Source organism: Quercus lobata, chromosome 3, assembly GCF_001633185.2.
Source record: "Quercus lobata isolate SW786 chromosome 3, ValleyOak3.0 Primary Assembly, whole genome shotgun sequence".
NCBI classification, from domain to species: domain Eukaryota; kingdom Viridiplantae; phylum Streptophyta; class Magnoliopsida; order Fagales; family Fagaceae; genus Quercus; species Quercus lobata.
The window spans coordinates 65494762-65517386 of record NC_044906.1 but is presented as its reverse complement, the minus strand read 5'-3'; the positions used below and the strand labels follow the sequence as shown (position 1 = coordinate 65517386).

The 22625-nt window shown below is 34.2% G+C and overlaps 2 protein-coding genes across 2 annotated transcripts; both read right to left on the bottom strand.

Annotated features, from left to right (window-relative positions):
• Positions 1-1010: 1010 nt before the first annotated feature.
• On the bottom strand, positions 1011-11077 carry LOC115982892. The gene is made up of 13 exons (XM_031105637.1): positions 10816-11077; positions 10659-10720; positions 10371-10442; positions 10050-10131; positions 9786-9856; positions 9545-9646; positions 8632-8721; positions 8147-8221; positions 7776-7808; positions 6253-6330; positions 5716-5781; positions 4770-4882; positions 1011-1325 (listed from the first exon to the last, which is right to left on the bottom strand). Exons 1-13 carry the CDS (start codon positions 10868-10870, stop codon positions 1304-1306), a joined length of 921 nt encoding a protein of 306 aa, XP_030961497.1. The 5' UTR covers positions 10871-11077; the 3' UTR covers positions 1011-1303.
• A 1243-nt stretch (positions 11078-12320) lies between these two features.
• Positions 12321-19373, bottom strand: LOC115982891. The gene is made up of 8 exons (XM_031105636.1): positions 19065-19373; positions 18884-18939; positions 17919-18081; positions 16892-16980; positions 15122-15254; positions 14423-14515; positions 13693-13795; positions 12321-13036 (listed from the first exon to the last, which is right to left on the bottom strand). The coding sequence occupies exons 1-8, from the start codon at positions 19212-19214 to the stop codon at positions 12627-12629; spliced, it is 1197 nt and encodes a 398-aa protein (XP_030961496.1). The 5' UTR covers positions 19215-19373; the 3' UTR covers positions 12321-12626.
• Between the last annotated feature and the right edge of the window lie 3252 nt (positions 19374-22625).

The following is a 22625-nucleotide window of genomic DNA, read 5'->3' as shown; positions in this document are numbered from 1 at the left end:
CTCGATGCTCTAAGCACACTTTTAACAACACTACAAACACGTATTTAACCCAGATACTCACCACACTTCAGACATTACTGTATTTTAAATACATCGATCAAAATATATACAATGAATAAAGGCCAAAGAGCACAAGAAACGTGTTAAGAACAAGAACGGTATTTGTATAATAAATTAATGGTTTATGCCATTTTATTCAAGATCAAGCAGTTAAAAGAGTGCTTAAACTTATCTGCCCTTAAACCTTAGTCAAGTTTTGACAAGACTCGATGCTCTAAGCACACTTTCAACAACACTACAAACACGTATTTAACCCAGATACTCACCACACGTCAGATGGTAATGCCAATCTTACTAAAACACTTCAGAAGTAGAGTGCATATGTTGTATGATATTGGTTTTCATGCATACGCGGGTGTTAGTGGGTTTTTTATTTATTTATTTATTTTTAATTATTTCCCTTTCTTTTCTTTCGGAAAAGGGGTGGATGGGGTGCTTTGGAGTCACCTAGTAAGAGCAATGCAAGGGGCAAGTTTTTTTACGACATAGTTAGGTGACAAGGTGTAATTGAAACATTCCTCACAACTCACAAGGAACCGTTACTAAGACCACTTTTATTATGCACCAATCATATAACAATTATGAAAATAAATTGAGAAAATTTTGGTCCCTACACTTGCTGCTTTATTGGACTTCTTACAGATCCTACCTCCTAATCTTCCAGTCTTGATACAAAACTGGAGCAGAGTCCTTCCAGAAACAAATCGCAAACTCTACAATCATTTATTTAAGCAGACAAAAGCTGGCCAGGAAAAAAATCTGAAGCCTAACATAAAAATCTAACAAATTTTATGGGAAAATGCTAAAACTACTTCCAAATTTATTGCAAAAACCTTACTAAGTATCGCATCAATAATATAATAAACAAATTTCTTAATTATTTTTTTGTAATATTCAAAACTTGACAGGTTAGTTTGTAAATCCTATGTAATAAAATTTGTAAGAGTATAAACGAGAAAATTTGTAAGAGTATAAACGAGGGGTCAAGTCTCATTTAGATAATAGATTCAGCTGACCCAAGTCAGCCTTTTAATAGTGTCTGAGATATATAGAAACAAACTTCACAACACTACTTAGACTTCATATAAATTTATCCTTGATGTACTAGAAAATATGAGAAATATTAAAGAAAAAAAAAAACATATGTGCTGGATGAAGAACTGGATGAAGAAACATATGATGAAGAACCATATGTCAAATAAGTACTGGATGAAGAACCATATGATGGTCTAGCATGTTCAAATCAACACTTGGTAGAAAGAGCCCTGCAAAGTTCAAAGCGGTGTAAGCACAATTGAATAAGAGGCTGTACAACAAATATGTCAAATTCTGCAAAGGATAACATAAGAACAAGAACTCTATGAAGTACATGCATGGTAGCTTTTATGCCATTGGGCTCTGGACTTACCAACCAATATAATCTGTAATATAAACAGGATAGCTAATTCATATCTACCCCATCATACCAATGCCTTGTTGGTCCCAAATTCCAAAATATAACCAATGAATCTAACACTACAAATAGAAGCCTACAATAATTCAATAAGATATTAAGGAATAATCTAGTCCATAATCCAGGCAGACTGGAACCAGTAAATTATTTGTACCTCTGCTCTCAGTGATGAACCGTTGTTTAAAACATAGATTTATTATGAGTGGCAACCACCTTAGCTCAATTAACAAAGACATACACAAGATTTTTGATAAGTAACAAAGACATACAAAAGATATCTTTGAAGAAGCATCAAATCATTTATTTATTTTATTTTTTGAGTTTTATCTTTGACTTTTTCTCATTAGGAATATAATGGCAGAATCATAACATGGTTAAAGAAAGAACTGTTAGCATTGGTCACTGCCGTGCATAAGTGGAAACCCTACCTCTTAGGCAGACCATTCATTATAAAAACTGACCAACAAAGCTTGAAATATATTTTGGAGCAAAGGATTGCTACTCCTGCTTAGCAGAAATGGTTGACTAAATTGTTGGGTTATTTGTTTGTGGTGGAGTATAAACAAGCTTGCGAGAACAAGGTAGCTGATGCCTTGTCTAGGAGGTCAGATTCTGTTTCTGAGGATCCAGCTACTCTAAATCCTTCTGTTAACTCTCCATCCTTGTTTTTAATTTCCTTTCCATGTCCTTCTTGGATTGAGGAATTGAAGGCTAGCCATCAACTCTCCACTGAGATGCAGCACTTATTACAGCAGCTACAATCTGGTTCAGCATGTCCCAGGTTCTTTTCCTTGCATAATGGGTTGATTTTGTATAAAGGTAGGGTCTATTTGGGTCCACAATGCAGTCTAAAGCCTAAGGTTCTTCACCTGGTCCATGACAGCCCACTAGGAGGACACTCTGGCTTCCTCAAGGCTTTCCATAGATTAAAACAAGACTTCTTTTGGGTGGGAATGAAATCAGACTTGAAACAGCATATTAGGGAGTGTGGAGTTTGCCAACAAACGAAGCATGAGACTTGCAAACCAGCTGGGTTATTACATCCCCTGCCAATTCCTACTAGGCCTTCGTCTGCTGTTAGTATGGACTTTGTCAATGGATTGCCTACTTCACAGAGGTTGGATACAGTTATGGTAGTTGTGGATAAGCTCACTAAGTATGTTCATTTCATTGGATTATCCCATCCCTATTCTGCTGCTAACGTGGCTGCTTTGTTTGCTCAAAATGTCTTGAAATTGCATGGCATGTCTGCTTCCATTGTTTCTGACAGAGATCAAGTGTTCACTGCCAAGTTCTGGACAGAGCTATTCAAACTACAAGGGGTTCAGCTAGCTATGTCTTCAGCATATCATCCCCAAACTGATGGGCAGACTGAGGTGGTGAATAAGTGTTTGGAGCAGTATTTGAGATCTTTTTCTGCAGACAGGCCTACTGAGTGGTTAGATTGGTTGTATTTAGCTAAATTCTGGTTTAACACCAATTACCATTCAGCTACCAAGTTAACTCCATATGAGGCTGTCTATGGTTTTCCCCCTCCTCTCATTTGATGGATTATATACCTAGTACAACCCAAGTGGCAGCTGTGGATTCTCTTTTACAGTCAAGACAGCTTATCCTTGCTTTGCTTAGACAGAATTTGGTGAAAACACAAGCTCGAATGAAGTAGCAATGTGACCTCCATAGGTCTGAGAGGGCATTCAGTGTTGGTGATTGGGGGTACCTTAGACTACAACCATACAAGCAGCAGTCAGTGGCCTATTGGGCATCTCATAAGCTCTCTCCCAGGTTCTTTGGCCCTTTCCAGGTCCTTGAGAGAATTGGAGAGGTTGCCTATAAGTTGGATCTACCTGCTGGTTCTGCAATCCACCCAGTGTTTCATGTCTCCAGTTTAAAGGCTAAGTTGGGACAGCACAATGTGTCCACGCCTTTGCTGCCATCAGTGAATTCTCAAGGCATCATTACACTTGAGCCAGTAGATATTCTTCAAACCAGGTCCCACAAGCTTCAAAATAGGGCTATCACCCAACATCTCATCCAGTGGCAAGGAGGGACTGCAGATGATGTTACCTCGGAGGATTTGTTTCTTCTTCAGAAGCAATTCCCTCATCTTGTGGGCAAGATGTTCTAAAGGGGGGAGGTGTTGTTAGGATACTGACTGAGTTGTGCTTAGTGGTGTGCTTAGCTGTGCTATAGTTGTAATGTACTTAGCCATGTGCAATGCATGTGCAAGGTGTAATGCTTGGTGTTGTATTTCATTGTAGTAGTTAAGTAGTTAGTTAGTGCTGAAGAAGTGGAGGCAGTTAAGGGAGTTAGTTAGAAGGTTGTTAGTCAGTTAGTAGTTACTGGTTTGACAGTGTGTGCTTGGCAGGATCATGATTGATTGTAATTGTATATAAACAAAATTGTTGAATGAGAATGGATAAGCATAGAATCAACCAAGTCTCCCTTCTCTATTCTTCCTTAATCCTTGCTCTGTTTTGGAGGGGGTTACCCTCGAAGCAACTGACATTTCATCATCCCAATTCTCCATTTCTGTCATCACCCTTTACCTTTCCACTTTTCTGATTGGCCAAACACTTAACATGTCCATGGTAGTTAAGTTTTTATATTTTATTTGGTTATTCTTGAGTCGGGTATTTTAGTAATTTTACAATTGTTGGGTATGTGCCATAGTTATAGGTCATGGGTTTTATTAATTAGTCTTATTTAATTATGGGTCTTTATATATGGGCTTTGATTTAATTTATTAGGTTTAAATAGTAGGAATCCTAGTACTACTAGTACAAAGTAAGTCTTTATATATATTGTGCTCAATGTAATTCATGGAGTGAGTTGATTAATAAAATTGAGTGTTTTGAGCATTAGGCAAGTTGGCCTTTATTTTTTCTTTCTCCTCTCTTCTCATTATTTTTTCTTCTTTCTTTTTAAGGTTACCGTTCACTTTGACTGTTCACACAGCCCTAACTTCTCTCTAATTCTTTTTCTTTCCTAACCCACCACAACTAAACATTCAACAAATCCCTAATTTGTCCTACATCAGAATATTACACTAAATAAAATCAATGACATTAAAAGTTTAATCACATACTGCATACAAGTCAAACATTTATGACAATTCCTAAAACCCACTCAAACAGGTAGGATACTCAAAATTGGGGTTTAAAAGACACAGTTTCCTAGAAAATGATTAAATGCATATGAAAGCACATGCTATCCTCTAGAAAAACGCACTTGAGATGAAAATTTAAATTCAAACCTCATCAGGGTTCTTGACTGGTCTTCCAATCTAAGACCACCCTCTTGCACAATAGCATCTGGTCCTGGCCCATCAATGCTTCCAGACAAGGAGTCTGCAATCTCCTTAAGACCCTGAAAGCAAAAATAAAGTGGCAATGTTAAAACAAATGGAACACATTTTACCAAAAGTTACATATAAATATATGATCAATTACTTAAGCATAAAAACTCCCAAGTATCAAGCAGCAGTATAAGGCCCTGAAAAGTTTGCAGAACTTCACAACTGAAAATATATGAGGACTCAAAAGCAGGCATTTGAGAGAGAGAGAGAGAGAGAGAGAGAGAGAGAGAGAGAGAGAGAGAGCACTTGCCACCACAGCAAGAGGAAAAGGACCATCAATCAATTACTTAAGCATAAAAAGTCCTAAATATCAAATGGCAGTATAAGACCCCGATATATATGAGGACACAAAAGCAGGCATTTGTGAGAGAGAGAGAGAGAGAGAGAAGAGGGAGAGCATTTGCCACCACAGTAAGTGGAAAAGGACCATCAATCTTTCTTTTTGGGTTACAACAAGAATAATTAGTTATGGAAGTGGCCTTGAGAACCAAAATAAGGCCTTTGCCAGATCCATCGACTACAAATGATGGGAAAAGATATGCCACTCTGAAAAACTCATTCAAATGATACACTCATCAGGCCTACCTCCTTTAAATGTAGGAAAAGGATAAATCCTTGCCCAAAAATATACACATGACGGAAAGTGTCAGCATGTGAGAACTTTCCTGACTTATGCAAGTTATAGATAATTACATAACACAGACATTGAGGATTTACAGTATAAGCAATACATGACAATCAACTGGATCTTAGTTGGGGATGTGAATCAATCAATCTTATCAGTTCTATTTTGCCAATTCAGCGACCAGAAGAAAAAGTAAAGGTACGTAGGAAAAAAAAAAACCTTCAAACTTGGAGGTTCCTGGTATGTGAGTAAAGTACGAGATTTTCCAGTAATTTTAAGTTGCTCCTGCAAAATATTGAACAATTAGTTAAACTAATGATCAGCCATATAAGAAAGCACTAGAGATGAGACTACAATTATGTAATTAAGAATATAGTAGAGACAGAATGATGCACTAGTAGAGACAGAATGATGCACTCTTTAGCACATTCAATATTGTTGATTATGCCAGTAAATTTTATTTAAAAAAAAAAAAAAAAGATTATTCCAGAACCACCAAATACTGTTTGTGCTTTCAAATAACAAGGAGATAATATCAGACGCCATCACTGCCACTTCAGTGTGTGGCATGGATGAACATCAGTGCCAGGACCATTGTTACCTCCAGATACAATTTGATTTATTACAACTAAGATGGATACATTTGAAGTATTAACTATTTCAAGAGCTCAAAAAACCCCTCCCCCCTCTTTCAAAGAAAAGAGACATGACATTAAAAGTTAACTACAAACTATATTTAAAACCACAGGTTCAAACCTTCAGAACTTCAGGCATTATCCCTTTTTTGCCATCAACAAAGTTGCAGAGGTACAGAACACCAAGATTTGCAATATCCTGTCACCAAAAAATTATGTCAGCACCTGCTCAAGAAGATACATACAACTGCAAGATTAACAGCCAACACCATTGCAAGTCATAAATCAGAGGTGATTTATCCTTACAGTAGTAAGTTCAGATAACCTGTCATAATTATAAATATATCAAGCACCCATGACAATACAACTGCAACTGACACTCATAAACTAAGACATCACTCTACTTACCTTTAATCAACCTAAATTTTCCCAGTTATTGATGATTTTTTTTTTTTTTTTTTCATGTATGGTGAAACATGTCTAGCTAATCAATGCAATATCAATTTGTCACCAGTCAAATTATCCAAAACGTCTTACTAAAAATAAAAATTTATAATTTATAAAAAAAATTTAAAAAAGTCATTGTTGCAACTTCTTTTAATTATTTTTAGCAAATAAAAACTTTTATTGCAAGATATAAATCAGAGGATAAATCTGATTTATCCTCACAACAGTTAGTTCAGACAACCAATCATAATTATAAACATCTCAAGCACCCATGGCAATACACCTGCAACTGACACTCATAAACTAAGACATCACTCAACTTTCCTTTAATCAACCTAAATTTTCCCAGTTATTGATGATTTGTTTTTATTTTTTTCCATGTATGGTGAAACATGTCTAGCTAATCAGTGCAATATCAATTTGTCACCAGTCAAATTATCCAAAACACATCTTACTAAAAATAAAAATTAAAAACTAAAAAAAAAAATTATTAAAAAAAAGTCATTGTTGCAACTTCTTTTAATTATTTTTAGCATATAAAAACTTTTATTGCAAGTCATATATCAGAGGTGATTTATCCTCACAACAGTTAGTTCAGACAACCAATCATAATTATAAACATCTCAAGCACCCATGGCAATACACCTACAACTGACACTCGTGAACCAAGACATCACTCAACTTACCTAAATATTCCCAGTTATTGATGTTTTGTTTTTATTTTTTTCACGTAAGGTGAAACACATCAATGTCGAAACTTCTTTTAATTATTTTTAAGCAAACAAAACAACTTTTATTGCCAAAACTGGATTACCTGGTTTCCAATAAACAAACACCCCCCCTATCCCCAATTCCTCTAGTTACCATCAAACAGAATTTCGCCCAACAAAATTACCACTATAGGCATATACTTATCCAAAAAATAAAATTACCACTATAGGCAGGTATCTTCTCTCCAATTATTGATATAAATCTCACTTTTCAATATAGATTATAAATCCTTATGACCTTTTTATTTTGGCTTCATTCCTTTTGACCCTTTTTTCCCCTTTCTAGTTAGGACCTCTTAACTTTTCCAGGCTAGGATACAACTTAAATACAGAAAATTGTGGCTGCTGTCATAGCATACAATAGAAACTTATTTATTTGTTAAAATATTGCTTCTTGTATTACAAGAGGAGATAAAGAAAGTCTTACCTGCTTGTCTTCCAATGTACATATCTTCCCATCCTGAAACAAAGAAAGTTAACATACAATCAATTCCAAAAGGAAAAAAAAAATTCACAAGCGCGCACACACATGTGAAAGGGACTAAAGGCCCACTTAATATTTTTACAATATCTCCCATTCTGCATTGCATGAAAACGGAAGGTAACAGAAAAACATTCCTCTTTTTTTCTTTTTTTCTTTTTTTTTCTTTAATCGGCAACAAATGGCAAAAGAAGGAATCATAAGAGAGAAAGCTTCAGGGTAAAAGGTTGGAAAGAACAACACACAGTACAAAAGAACCACCACTGCAGACACCACCAATATAATAAAATTAGACAACTTTCATTAAAATAACTCACCAAACCTTCCACCAGTCTCTGCAAGTCATTCAAGTCGTAGCCAATGTCAGAAAGAGATTTTTGAACTTCAGCAACCTGTTACACAAGTTTTAAAATGATAATGTAAATAAAACCATAGGATCAAACTGATTATGTTTGACAATTACCTAATATCCATGATATATATATATATATATATATATATATATATAGAAAGTACAGATAACTGATTTGCATGACTTGAATTAGTATGGGGCTATTCAAATTGTATAATGTATAAGATACCAGACATCAATCCTAACTAAATACTACATATTAAAAGTAAAAAAATTAGATAATACCTAAATAACCCATCAATGTCTGAAACTTAGTTATAACTACCCATTATTTATGAGTATATCAGAAAAAAGCTCTAAAAGACCCGCCATATTATATTGCACTTTCAACGATATTATTTACTCTAGAAGCAAAGAATAACAAACTCATAAAAACCTCATAGCACATACATCACTCTTAATTAACTTTGACATCTCATTCTGCTTTTCCATTTTATCATCCAAGTTTGCAATTCGCTGTGTCAAATGCCTCTTTGTTGCCTGCCCAACAGAAGAATTGTATGCAAAATCAGAATTTGTATACAAACATTAAAAGTATTAAGGAAAATCACAGAATAAACTCATCTAAAAGATGAACATTAACTTATTAAATTTAAATTTACTCAATAATAACTTAGCTTTCCTCTATATGTACATTACTAACAAGGATGCTCTTTTTCTTTCTTTAATAGATAAGTTACACACACACCAATGAGTTTTGAACCCTGTCACTCCTCACCCTCTACCCACATTTTTGAGAGGAGGAAGTGCCATTTGAGCCAAAACTCATTGGCCTAACAAGGATGCTCTTGACCCTTTGCTGCCAACATAAGAGGTAAAGCAGCAACTCCATCACCACACCTTTTAATTATTTATATACATAAATATATAGCAGAGAGTGAACAAAGTCAACCACAACATAAATGGTCAATACAAATATCCTTCTAAATATTATTTCAAAAGTATTCAAACTATTTGGCAAAGAAATGTTGGTCTGATGAGGATTCAAAATGTTTATAATTGAACAAAAAAAAGATTTATAGATTAACAGAAATATAAAGATTATTTTTAAAGCCACAGAAATATCACAAACAACTGAGATTTTTTTCATCAACAAAGATCAATGCCTCCTAGCTATCAACTCCATTTCTAGTAAAATAAGCACCATGAAATCTAACCATTGCTTCTTTTTTTTTTTTTTTCTTTTTTTATAAATGATCTATGTTGCCAGATCCTCTTCAAAAATCAAATATATATTCAGAGCAATTTGTCTCGAGATTTTATATCAGTCTAAGAAGTTGCAAACGGTGAAACAGAAACTTACAGCAAGAGCCTCTGACACACTCTCCAGATGCTTTGTCAAGTTCATTACAGCAGTAGCCATATTACGCTTTGTCACATACATAAGATCCGAGAAAGAAAGACCCTAAACATAAACAAATGTGGGTAACAAACAAATTTAATATCTCTAAATCACATATACCAGTCTCAAAAAATCATTACAAAAAAAGTGAACAAATTCGATTAAAAAAAATGCAAAATTTTTAATAAGCACATCTAGATACCTTCCACCACATGTAGCCATAACCCAACGCCCCCACGGTAGCAGCTGGAACTAAAAGTGATGTCAAGTTACCTGGAAAAATAGACAAACAAAAAAGGACAGGTACAATTACACAAAAAATTAACCAACCAGAATTCACTTTGCGACTAATAATAACAAAAGAAAATGTATATTGTACTACACAATCACATGGTTATATGCCAAAAAAAGGGGGTTATAATCATTAATCCTAGACTACAACACAATAATAAGCAATTGTTCGTACTTTGGCCGCCATTATTTCCATTCAGAACAGTAATCTGCCTCGCTGAGGCTAGTTGTCGAACCTCAGTTGCCAATCGCCGCACCTACAAAATCCCATAACTACAGATTTATTACACCGTATAGGGTCCATTTGATTAGGCGTATTGGGAGATTAAAAGATCGTTTTTAAAACCCAAAACTCTGTTTTGCAACCACAACTCCTCATAGCTCAAAACACAGTTTTCCAACAACTTATGCAAACGCACCCATAATCTCAATTCCTATATAACTGATTGAAAATTTAAAAACTGCTTCACTGTTTTATTAAAACTTTTGAAATTACCTGCGCGGCAATGGCATCGGAATAATCAGCATCCGATTGCTCCCCAGACTTCTCTAATCCCTTCACCAACGACTGTCAATACAAAGAAATTAAGAATTTTTATTTTCAACTCAGAAAATTATATTATTTTAATTTCCAATAGTTTCACAAAATCAATAAAAGCATAAACATATTCACTAAAAAAAAAAATTTACAATCTTTTTTTCTTCTAAAAATTTCAAATAAATCATGTAGCTTATTCAACTCAGAAAATTATAATATAAACATTATTCAATAAAAAAAGAATACCTGAAGTTCGCCAAGCAAATCCGAGAATTTACCGTTTTTAACCAGGATTGTGCCAGTATATCCTGCAAAAACAAAAGCCAAAGAATCACACACAGATCGAAATAGCTCACACAGAGAGAGTTTTTTTCAAGAACGAAGAGAGAGAGAGAGAGAGTACCTGCACCGAGAAGGATGAGGATCCGAGATAATCCCATGCCGGCTTGCATCGCCATGGCTGAGCTTTGATCGAGTCCGAAACCCTAGGATTGTAGAGAGAGAAAGGGATAAATAGAGAGAGAGAGAGAGAGAGAGAGAGAGAGCGTGTGTGTTTGGATTAGGGGAGGAGAGCGAGAGATCGAGGTCAGAGTTTCCGGCGGATTGTGATGCACGTAGATTTGACTTTTTTAATTGAGCTAAATTCCTTTAACGACGCCGTTTTGTTCTAATTATACAGCAACAACCGCCTTTCTTTTTGACCTTTTTGTTTCCCTGAAGATATAATAAGGAGATTTCCAATTTGCCTAGACAACCTTCTTCTTCTTTTTTTTGGGCATGGGAATTAGGTAAAAACTAAAAAGTAAAGAGATAAACATAATCAAGTATAACAATATTTTTGCCAAATTAAGAAAAGATAGCTTAGCAATACCAAAATTTCCAAAATTTTCTTCTTAATTTGGAGCAATTTATATATATATATATATAGGAACTCATTATTAACACAATTTTTATTGTGCATTTATAATCATAACATATAATATCAAAAATTATGAATCATTTTGTGTTATTAGATTTTTTTTAATATAAAAGTTGTTTTTGTCTTGCTCAATTCCATCCGATTGATAAAGAGTTTTCGCTTTTTTTTTCTTTTTTTTTTAATTTTTTATTGAAAAATGCATAAAATAAAATTAAAATCACTATCAATAATTATGATATGGGTTATTAAGTAGTAACATGCATAATAAAGTTTTATTTAAGAGAGAATAATAATGATAATCTAAAATAAGTTTTCATAAATTTTGAAGTGACAAAAGTATATATAGTAAAATATGAATATGTTTTTAACTATAAAGTATCATAAAAATAGTATTTAGCCGAAAAAATTTAATAATGTCAATGTATCAACATGAGTTATAATTGTATGGGATTATATACAGGTTAATTAGTCATTAAATTATATTGCATCCATTTATGTTATTTGTGTTTCACATGTCATGATAGTTTTAGAAATTCAATGTTTAATTACAACTTTACAAAATATACCATTGATTATAAATCAAATTTATTAGATTGCACTAACCTCCAAGATTGTATTCACCTCCTCTCTAATTCAAAATAAGACATTCATCTCCCTTATAGTTTGAAGAAGGAATAATAGATTATTCATAATTATTTGAACTAAATAATAGAGAGGCATTTCATTAAGCTATTTATCATTTACAAAATAGTTGACCCATAGGAGGGAAAATTTATATGGTGTAACGGATATATGTAATGCTCGCCTCACATAGATATGGACTCCACGAACAAGAATCCACCCCTATGTGAGAAAGATATTACATATGCATATTACACCATATACCCTTTTCATTGGAGGGAAGGGGTTGTGGCGGTTTGGAGTCTTTGGACTCCCATCTCCATCCATTTTCACTTTCTAAGAGATTCCTAGAATGTCCACCTCCTAGGTAAAAAAGGAAATAATGCAGTACCTTCTTTTTGATCTTGTAAATAACAGAAAATCTGATTTCTGTCTGAGAATCACAACAGAAATTGGAATACAAAATTAGAAGAGAGGCCTTAAGAGCTCTGTAATTTTCAATTTGCTACAGAATGATGATCAACCAAACATTTGCACCTCAAATGGCATCAATGAGTTTAATAAAACATACTGGTGGTGGCAATCAGTGACCTGAGTGTAAGAGCAACCTTTCCCAATTCTGTCTACTGTTTCCCATACAAATTTATTAAAGATGCTTTGGTCCTTGAAACAGTTCATTGCTTATTTTGCTTTCCTTCTTCAAACTGAGGATTAATCATCAAGGGATTTATATTTCTCTGAGGGCATGTCCTAATATTGTGTCCTTTTTCTTGGCACATAGAGCATGTTCTGCTTCCTGTAGGAAAGTGTCTTTTGGCATGAGTACCACTCAACTTTACCCCAGTCACTTGAGGGCAAGTCCTGCAATTGTGACCACTTTGACGACATATTCTGCAAAGATGGTTCCTCGTAACTGCATTCCCATGATTGCTGGACATTGAATTTTGGCAGGTTCTTCTGTTGTGGCCCTTTTCTCCACATAACCGACACATAAACTGTCTACCTATCAAACTATCCTTGAGTTCTGGACAGTAGTGTCTCCTGTGTCCCTCACGTCCACAGTTTCTGCAGTAAAATTTTACTCCTGCATCAGACGTGAAAATGGATTTATGTCAATACAACAAAGTCGATAATAACCTAGGCCAATCATCCAAAGCCTAGCTGTAATGAAAGGTACACTAGAAATTATCAGTTATTATCCAGTCCATAAACTTCTTCCTTTTCTTTTCTTTTTTTTTTCTTTCCTTTATTGTTTTTGATTCGCACATTTTCTCATACTTTTTGAGGGCCACAGAGGCCTTTATGAAGTGAAGTATTAGTTATATATTTGTATTAGCTCTAACAATAGTCGTAGCCCCCTGGTTGTCTTTTGATGGGTGGTGAGAATTGGGGAAAAAAGAGAAGGGGGTGGGGGGGAGAGAGGGGAGTTTCAGCTACCAATCGATGAAGGAAAAAAGAAGCATAAGATCTTAAGCCAAATTTAGATTGAAACAATTTCCATATTACTATTATTTTATGCAAACTATGTGACTTTTCACCCTATATGGAATACCATTACATGGACGAAGGACGAAAACAGAAAATACATTGAGGACCAAGGGATCAGAATTCCAAGTAAATGAGTAATACACCAAATGATGAGACTATTGCAACATTACATCAGTAACAAGTAGTTCATAAAAATGAAGTCAAAATATACAAATTTGGCCCAGCAGTAAACTTCATTGTATAAGCACAGACCTTTCATGGCAATGCTCCTCTTGCGACGGTTTTCTGGATCACTAAAGAAAGCTTTTAAAGCTTCAGAAGCACGCCTTCGAGCTGCAGCAGTTCCTTTGGCTTTCTACATTCATATAAAATTTGATATTATCATAGCAGTGATTTTCAAATGTCAACCATGTTGGAAATTGAAGGTTCAATGAACTTCCCTTCCTGATCACCAAAAGAATGTAAATAAACCACGTGTCTATGTAGTTGACATGTAACCTTTGCTTTATACAGATTATACACTGAATTTGCAAAAGCATGTTTATATAACATATGCATGTACATTGCCCAGCTTAAAGGTCAAATTATTTGGCTCTGGAATGGAATCCAGTGTTTCACAGTTACTGCTTTAGATCTAACCTTTAACTTATGAGCCACATGATGATGTTGTAGATCATCCACTTCAACTTTAAGTTATAATCCTAGATATAGATACAACAGCACACAATTATCTCGTCCTGGGAAGGCCTCATGGGACAAAGTTATCATGCCCTACTTAAATTATCAAAAGAAGAAGTCTATGGAAGAATTATTTTCCTTTGATTCTTTCTTGTAGATCATGAAAGTCCAGTCCTCTATTGGAATGCATTATAAAATTTTCAATTTATAATGAAGCACTGCAACATTCATGTTAAACCATCATCTAATACGATATCTGAAACTATGAAAACTCAAAGGGTTGTGAATAAAAACATTTGAATACCTTAATTGCAGCCACTCTTTGTGCTTGAAGTGTAGGATTGCGATGGATAATCCTCATTCTCTTGCTAAATATACCTGTTTTGGCATTGAGACTCTGCAATCATCCAACTAAACCAAGAAGATTAAATTCATGATCTGATCAAAATCTATCACAATTAACTAAAAAAATATATGATGATGATCACATGCAAACGGTACATGTGTGCAAGACCTAGCATCATCACAAGAAATGATAGCAACCCTAGTTTATGAAAATTACGGTAGATGTTATATACATGAAACTTCAATTGCATGGCATGTTAGAATCTCCATCCACTTTGAAAGGGAGATAGCATACAATTTCTCTACAACTCTCACAAGTCTTAAACTCACAAGGAATTGTAAAATCAAAGATCCTTGATTGTTACTCAAATATATAATCACCCATAACATTCAAAATGCCCAATTGGATGCTGGCCTAAGTAATCGGGAAGTACTCAAAATCCACAACCACGCAATAATGGCTAGAAACAAGGAGGATAATAAACTTATGGTTTCAGTCATACTTAAAAATTTAAGACATTTCAACATAATTAAGATAACTATGATTCTATGTGCTCATGCATAGTATCTGATACCACATCAATATGCAATATATAACATATGCATGTCATGTTTTGTATACACAAGACATCAGATAAGGTTGAAGCATCCAACTAACTTTCAGCGATCGGCTAATTTTAAGTCCAACTTCAGGACGAAGTGATTGGTAAACACGCTTTGATTTCTTCTTCATGCCCAACTTTATATCCAAATTGTCAACTTCATCATCTTCTTTTACCTTGAGTGGAGAACTGGGGAGGAAAAAAGATTAAAAAGAGAAAATTTATAATCTTTCTGTATCATTAAATAAAAATAAATAAATAAAACATTTGAGATATACAAGCAAAACCAAGAACACTTATAAACTATTCTGTATCATCAAAAAGGAGCTTTATAACAATACTAATTAGCAACAAATTTGGATCAAACTTCTTTTACAAGGGCATAAACATGATATAGAACCTTCAACAAGTGAATTGTAGAGGAATAAAAATATGCTTAGATTTAGAGCATGGATTGGAGCATATGACCCATTGTTTAAAGTAGGGACTCAAAATAGCTTTGAAGCACACCTTGTCATCCAGTATCACAAGCAGGGGTGGAGCCACATTATACTGTGGCAAAAATGTTCAAATTTTTTTTATAGCTGGTAAAAAATAGTTCCAAAACAATTTCTGTAAAAGCTGGCCCCTCCAAATGAAACTGACTATTTTGACCTTTTGTTAGTCTTTCTCCATATCTCCTCCCCCAACATGTCATCACACAAGCCCAACTTTTATAAGTTTTACAATTGGGCTGTAGCTTCTTTTATAGAAGCTTATTACTTCGCCTTTTCAATTGCATTTTCCAATGTTCTACTTTCCGGCCACCTACCTCATCACAATAGCTCTCTTTAATCTCTCTACTCCTCCATTTCTTCTTCTCATTTTTCATTTCTATTTTATCTCAATTTCTATACATTTCTATCTAACTTCAATTTCTATTTATTTATTTTACAGTTAATTTTTTTTGCTCTTCCTTCTATTTATTAATCCAATTGATAGTCTATATTCATTATTTTTATCTATTATTTCATACTAACATACTCAAACAACCATATTTAGGTAAGATTTGGTATGACAAACACATCTAGTGCTAGATTAGATGCATAAATCTTTGTAGTCCAATGTATAGTACCACTAATCTTATTTGAAAAATCTCATACACATGCCAAAACTAACAAATTTGTCTTTGTGTTTGACATTTAGAGAAGCAAATCTTGAAATTGAAGTTTGAAAATTCATTAGTGCAGTGACAAGTGGATCATACACACACACACAGACATATATCTTGTGAATCATTATAATCATTTAGTCTTGGCCAGCGCCGCCCCCCCCCCCCCAAAAGAAAAATTTCTAGCTCCGCCAATGATCACAATCCCATCTTTTTATATGTAAATTGCAATAGCTCCTGCTAAATCAAGTACTAAAATGCACATGACATACAAAAGATTCTTGCAAAATGTCAGAGCCTCAAAGGAATCATATTAGATTACAGTCCATTAATAGATCTACATAAAAACAGCATAAAGCTTGAAGAGAAACGAAAGTGGCAGTTAAAAAAGTAAGGTTCTAGTGCCTGCATATGAATGTTTAGATTATTTGTGTTTGCACATAAGTTACATACAAGTATAAAATATCATTTATAATGAAGTAAGTAAAAACAGTTCTTTAGAAACATGTGCGAGTAAGCAATTGGTTTTTCATTAACAGTGAGTGACCAGATTAGAAAGTTAGTGGTGATAGATTATAATACACACACTGAAAACAAGAGACATCAAGATTTGGGGAAATATGAATTTGATAAAATAAAGGGAGGGTAAAATGAAAACAGGATGTGAAAAAGTTACGTTGAGCGAGCTTTCTCCCATGGTTGCTCATCAATCGACTCTTCCCATATGACGCAATCTCCTAAACACTGTTGACATGTCATTATACCCTGTTGCCAATGGAAACAAAGAAATTAGTGGAATGATAAAGAAGTATTCTGTTACCATGAGACCAATGTCCCACTGCTTCATAATCATAACAAATAATTGGTACAAACCCAGCAAGAAACACATCAGCAATTTCATCAAGAACATCAAACAAAAATTCAAAGTAAAATAACACACACACATTTATTTCATCCCTTATAAGTTACCTCATAAAAGAGAAGAAAATATTAGACATACTGGAAATTTTTATGAAAAATACGAGAAGCAAGAGTGTCCAATATGCAGCATGAGTGTGGAATGTATTAATGCAAGGGAGAAGAACAGTTTTGGGTTGTCTCATGATGATATGCAACAGCATAAAACCATTACGATACCCTAATAAATTAGTAAAACTTTAAGGCTGTCCAGCCCTTACATTCAAAACCCAAAACAGGGTTGTAATTCCCTTGATCAACCAGAAGTATGCAAGTTTGATTTTATGAAAAAACTGATAATGGTTTTTAATTTCCCCAAGTTTTTGTTAGAGCTGGAAAAAATTTAGTAATAATGTTCTACAAATGTGGTCTTTTGTAAGGTGAATGTTAGTGAGTTGGTTTGAAGGAAAGATGCTTAGAGGTGTGAATCTGCATTGCTAATTTTTCATTAGAAAAAAAGAAACAGTATTGTACAACTGCAACTTATATTTATCAGGTTCAATTATTGAAAATAGCCACATTCATGCAGAGATGTCGAACGTTAGTAACATATTCATACCTCTCCGAGGACCCTTAAAGAAACATCATATACAAGAAATACTCACAAACAATGATTCAGTTTTATCATTAAATTTCAATAAGTACTCTGTTCACATTCTTCAATGAGCATTAAAGTGTGCAAGCAAGTCACTCTCCCATTTTCATATCCAATTTGACTTATCATATATGGCTGCAAGAGCATATACCTTCCCATTACATTGTAAACAATCTAATCTGGCTCTCTCTATTCCACATTCTGTACAGGGAGTATAACCTCTACCCCGGCAACTTGGGCAGGGTAGTTCTCTAATGTACAGCCCATTTGGACCATACCAGGACTGTGGTTTGGGAGTACCAGAACTATCATTCCTGAAATTAAATTTGAGAAATTAGCTGTCAATCATCCAAAAGCCAACAGAGATAGATATGGCTGAAACAAAAGGAAAAACCATGGCTAATCACACCAAATTAATTAAAACCCTTTTTGCTTCTCAGCATGCAATGAAAGGCTAAAAGCTGCAACTTAAGACAAATGTGCAGTTTATACTGTGTAGAAATGCCTAGAACAATGTTAATCAGTTATACAATGGTTGCTCCATTTTCTTGTCTAAGAAAACATACAAACCAATGTTTTAGTTCCACCACCCTCCCCCGCCGCGCAGGATAAATGAAATTTGACTTTTCTACCCTTGGGGTTAAAAGTCGATTAAAAAAAAAAAAAAAAACTATGCACAATACCATTATTCAGAAACCGTAACACAATGGACAAGATCTAACAATTTTCATATATCATTCCTTTTTTTAGACATTTATTACTATAAAAAAAAATTATAAATTTCCTTGAACAATTAATTACAACAACAACAACAACAAAGTCTTAGTTCCAAATTTTTGGGTTAGCTATGAATCCTCAACAGATTAGTCAGAGTCAGTTACATGTGTTATTTTCCTCTATTCTATTCTATCTAAAGTCAAACTCTACATTACTACCCTAATTAACATGTACTTTTTCACTACTTCTACAGCTCTACTCATGTAATTTTTGGTCTTCCTTTGACCATTTTCCTTGAACAACCATTAAGTAAAAAAGTAAGCTCTATTATCAAAAATAACAAAAACAAAGTAGGCTCTAAAGAACAAATAAACGGCAGTCTATGAAAGCATTTTAAACCTAGGCTTCGGAGCGACATCGAGTCCGAATAGCTCTTCCGAGGGATCATAACGTAACTGTACCACAATTATATAAAACAACATTAAAAAGTGAACAAAATATATTATTCTAAATTGAAACAAGTATTTGCATGAACTCAAAGAAAGAGAGAGAGTGAGTGTGTGTGTGTGTGTTTATGTACCTGAGTTTGTTTGGGAATAGGAACAGAATTGTCGCTGGTAGAGGAGGACATGGCCGTTGTTGTAACGAAGCTAATATTTCTCTTGCAATGGAGTAAATTGTGGGACCAAAGAGGTGCCAGAATTCGAAACGAGGAACACAGGGACGACATTTCGTACTACGTAGGTACAATTTCATATGGGGAATATGAAATCCGAAGATTGAAATGGAAAAAAAAAAAAAAAAAAACATAAATGTTTGTTTAGTTTAGTTTAGCGTGAAAGAAATACATAGTATGAACAATTTCTGATTTCGGCAAAAAAAAAAAGAAAAAAACCAAATTGTGTGTGGATGACAAGAAGGCGCGCCTTTTCTACTTGTATTTATGATTTATCTGTGCGTGCTTGTGGCTTAGGATAAAGCCCATGGGTCCACCACCAATCATGAGTTCAATTCGTATTTTAATAGGGCAAAATGGGATATGGGCCTAGCCTTTTGGGCCCAAAATGTATTTTGTTCAAAGTTTTACTTTCTACTGGAGAAGAGCCCAATCGGAATAATTAGTAATTTGCAGCAAAATTATAAAAATTAAAAAATATTTTTGTTCATTAAAGTTTAGGATTGTTTTTATTTTTATCATTTATATTTCAAAATTTTTCATTTTGGTTCTTTATGTTTGATTTCATTTTTATATTGGTTTTGCTTGTTTCTGTTAATAATCTTATCGCTGAGTGTCAGATAAGTGAGTCAATGACGTCTATTAAAATATGTCACCAATATAATTCTAAGCATTCTTCTCAAACAAAAAATATATATAATTCTAGGCGTCACCATAATACTAACATAAATGAATGATAGAATCAATTTGAAAATGAAATCAAACATGACGGGCCAAAAGTGTACTTTAATCAAATTATAAGATATCATATCCTATTTTGATGTGATAAAAGAACAACATATTGTAGTTATCGGTTATAAATTCAACATACTTACTTCATCCAACTCATCACTATGTTAATAAATAAAAAAAGTTCCTCCAAAACACTTGTTTTTGAGAAATAACGATGCTCTCAATTTCAAGTAAAATGTAGAGAGAACATTTCACAAGTAAGTGACAAATGGAAAACTTGTAGATAACATATATATATATATATATAGAGGTCCGAAAAACAAATGGAAAAATCAATTGAAAAGAAAATAAAAACAGTTAAATTTTGTTTCATAATTTAGAAATGGGGACCATTATAAGCAATTAAAGGCCTCTTTAGTACATATGTTCAAACACATATTTTTAGTTTTTAAATAACATTATACATATTTTCATATACCTTTTCACTTACACGTATTTTAAAAAAAATTGAAAACTGTTGTTATGTACCAAAATAGTTTGAAAGTTGAAACAAATGGTACAGTAGTGTTGACCTAAGCTTAAGTACTTAGCCCAACCTGACCACATGCCTGACCCCCAAAGATCATTGGCTAATTTGGTTAAGGTAAATATCTTATGATTTTATAAAGTAGAATTAGAAGGAAAATTCAAAAAGTAAAAAATAAAGCAGACAGCAAAATTTGCTTGCAAAACCCAATATTGGATCAGATACCCAAAAAGCCCAAATGTACATTTTGGCTAGTATAAGAGCCATGTGACTTAAGGCCTGTACTAACCCTATAGAGGCAGAACCATATACTAACATACAGATCCGCACTGTAACACAATACCACCCTCGTTCGCTTTGAACAGCTCCCTAACTGTGTGTGTTTCAGTTAGATTTTACTGGTCACGCTAATCATCTCTGGCAGCCATGCCCATCTCACTTTTTCAATATTCTCGGATTCAGATCTATTCGGCTGTAGAAGATTTGATGAATTGTGATGTACTTTGCCTCCATTTCTTGATTGGTTAAAATGTATTGTCCCATTAATTGAAACGATTGAATGAAGCACGATTTAAGGCACTACAACTACTAAAAAAAAAGATTTGATTGACATGCGTGGTGGATAGCTCTATGGGGCTCTGGGCCAATTTTGAATGTCGACCGCCAAATCTTTTACTTAGGCTATGTTTGTTTTGGGTGAAAATCACTTCTAGAAATGTTTTTCCGTAAATGTGGGTGTTTGGTTGCGCATGGAAAATAAATTTTCCGGAAATGGTTTTCAGTTGATCATGTGTTGGGGTGTAAAATGATTTCCATTTTTATTTTACCTTTAAATACCATTTTCCGGAAAATAGAGAGAGAGAGCTGAGTGAGAGTGAGATAGAGGAAGAAGAGAGAGGGAGAGAGCACACCCCTCCGGTCAGCCAAGCTCCGGCCAGAGAGATCGCACCCAGAGAGAGATCGAACCCAGAGCCCAGAGCCCTTCGACTTCGACTTTGAATCGCACCCTTCGACTTCGCCGTTCGACTTCGCCTTCGAATCGCACCCAAATCGCAACCTTCGACTTCGCCGGCGAACCCAGAGCCCTTCGACTTCGCACCCTGCGACTTCGCCGTTCGACTTTGACTTCAAATCGCACCCTTCGACTTCGCCGGCGAACCCAGAGCCCAGATCACGCATTCGACTTCGCCGAGATCGCACCGAGACGGCACCGATCGCACTGAGATTGCAATTGAGAAATGGTTGGGTTTTGATGAATTTGACCGGATTTGATGAATTTTTTTTTTTGTTGGGTTTTGTTTCTGTGTTTATCTGTTAAGAAATGGGATTATATATTTGTTTGAAAGCTGAGAAAATGTGAGGAACAAGAATAAAATATGTTTTCTATATTATTTTCAGCAACACAACCAAACACTAGAAAATATTTTCCAAAGCATTTTTTCAGAATACAACCAAACACTTGAAAATATTTTTCTTTTCCGAAAATAGCATTTCTAAAAAATACTTATTTTTCAAAAAATATTTTACATAAACCAAACACAGCCTTAGAGAATATGATTTTCTCAATTACTGATAATAAAATAAAAACTGCTCACATGCTCATCAATGAAAAAGCTTCTCGCATAAATGATAAATGTACGACTTAGGTTTTATGACTTTCACATGTCTGTTCCTTGAATTGTTACTGTCGCATAGCTTTTTAAAGATGACTGCTAATGTGCTTCACTATTTGAGAGAGTCTTCAATAGTCATATTATGTTGGAAAAGATGTCACCAGTTCACACCTGATATTGACAAGACTCAAGAGTAACTTGCATTCCTTTTTGGGATTTGTTAACAAGCGCCGGTTCAGTGCTTGTCAAGGGGAAAAAGAACAAAAGAAACTGTTAGAAAAAAAGCCAAAAACAACCCGTGGTTAAAAAGTTGAAAAATTTGACATAAAGGCAAATAAAGACAAAAACTTTTGTAAGAAAAAATATAAAATATATTGCTGATAACGGGCACAAATTTTTTTTTTTTTTTAATTTATTACCGTGTACCTTTTTAGGGCATATATTAGTAAGTTATTTTTAAAAAATTTTATAAAAAAAATAAAGAAATAATTAATTATTTTGACAATTTTTTTTAATTTTTTATAAATTTTTTTCAAAATAAATAGTTAATATATGCCCTTAACCGCACACTTTTTTTTAGAAACTATCATCTTT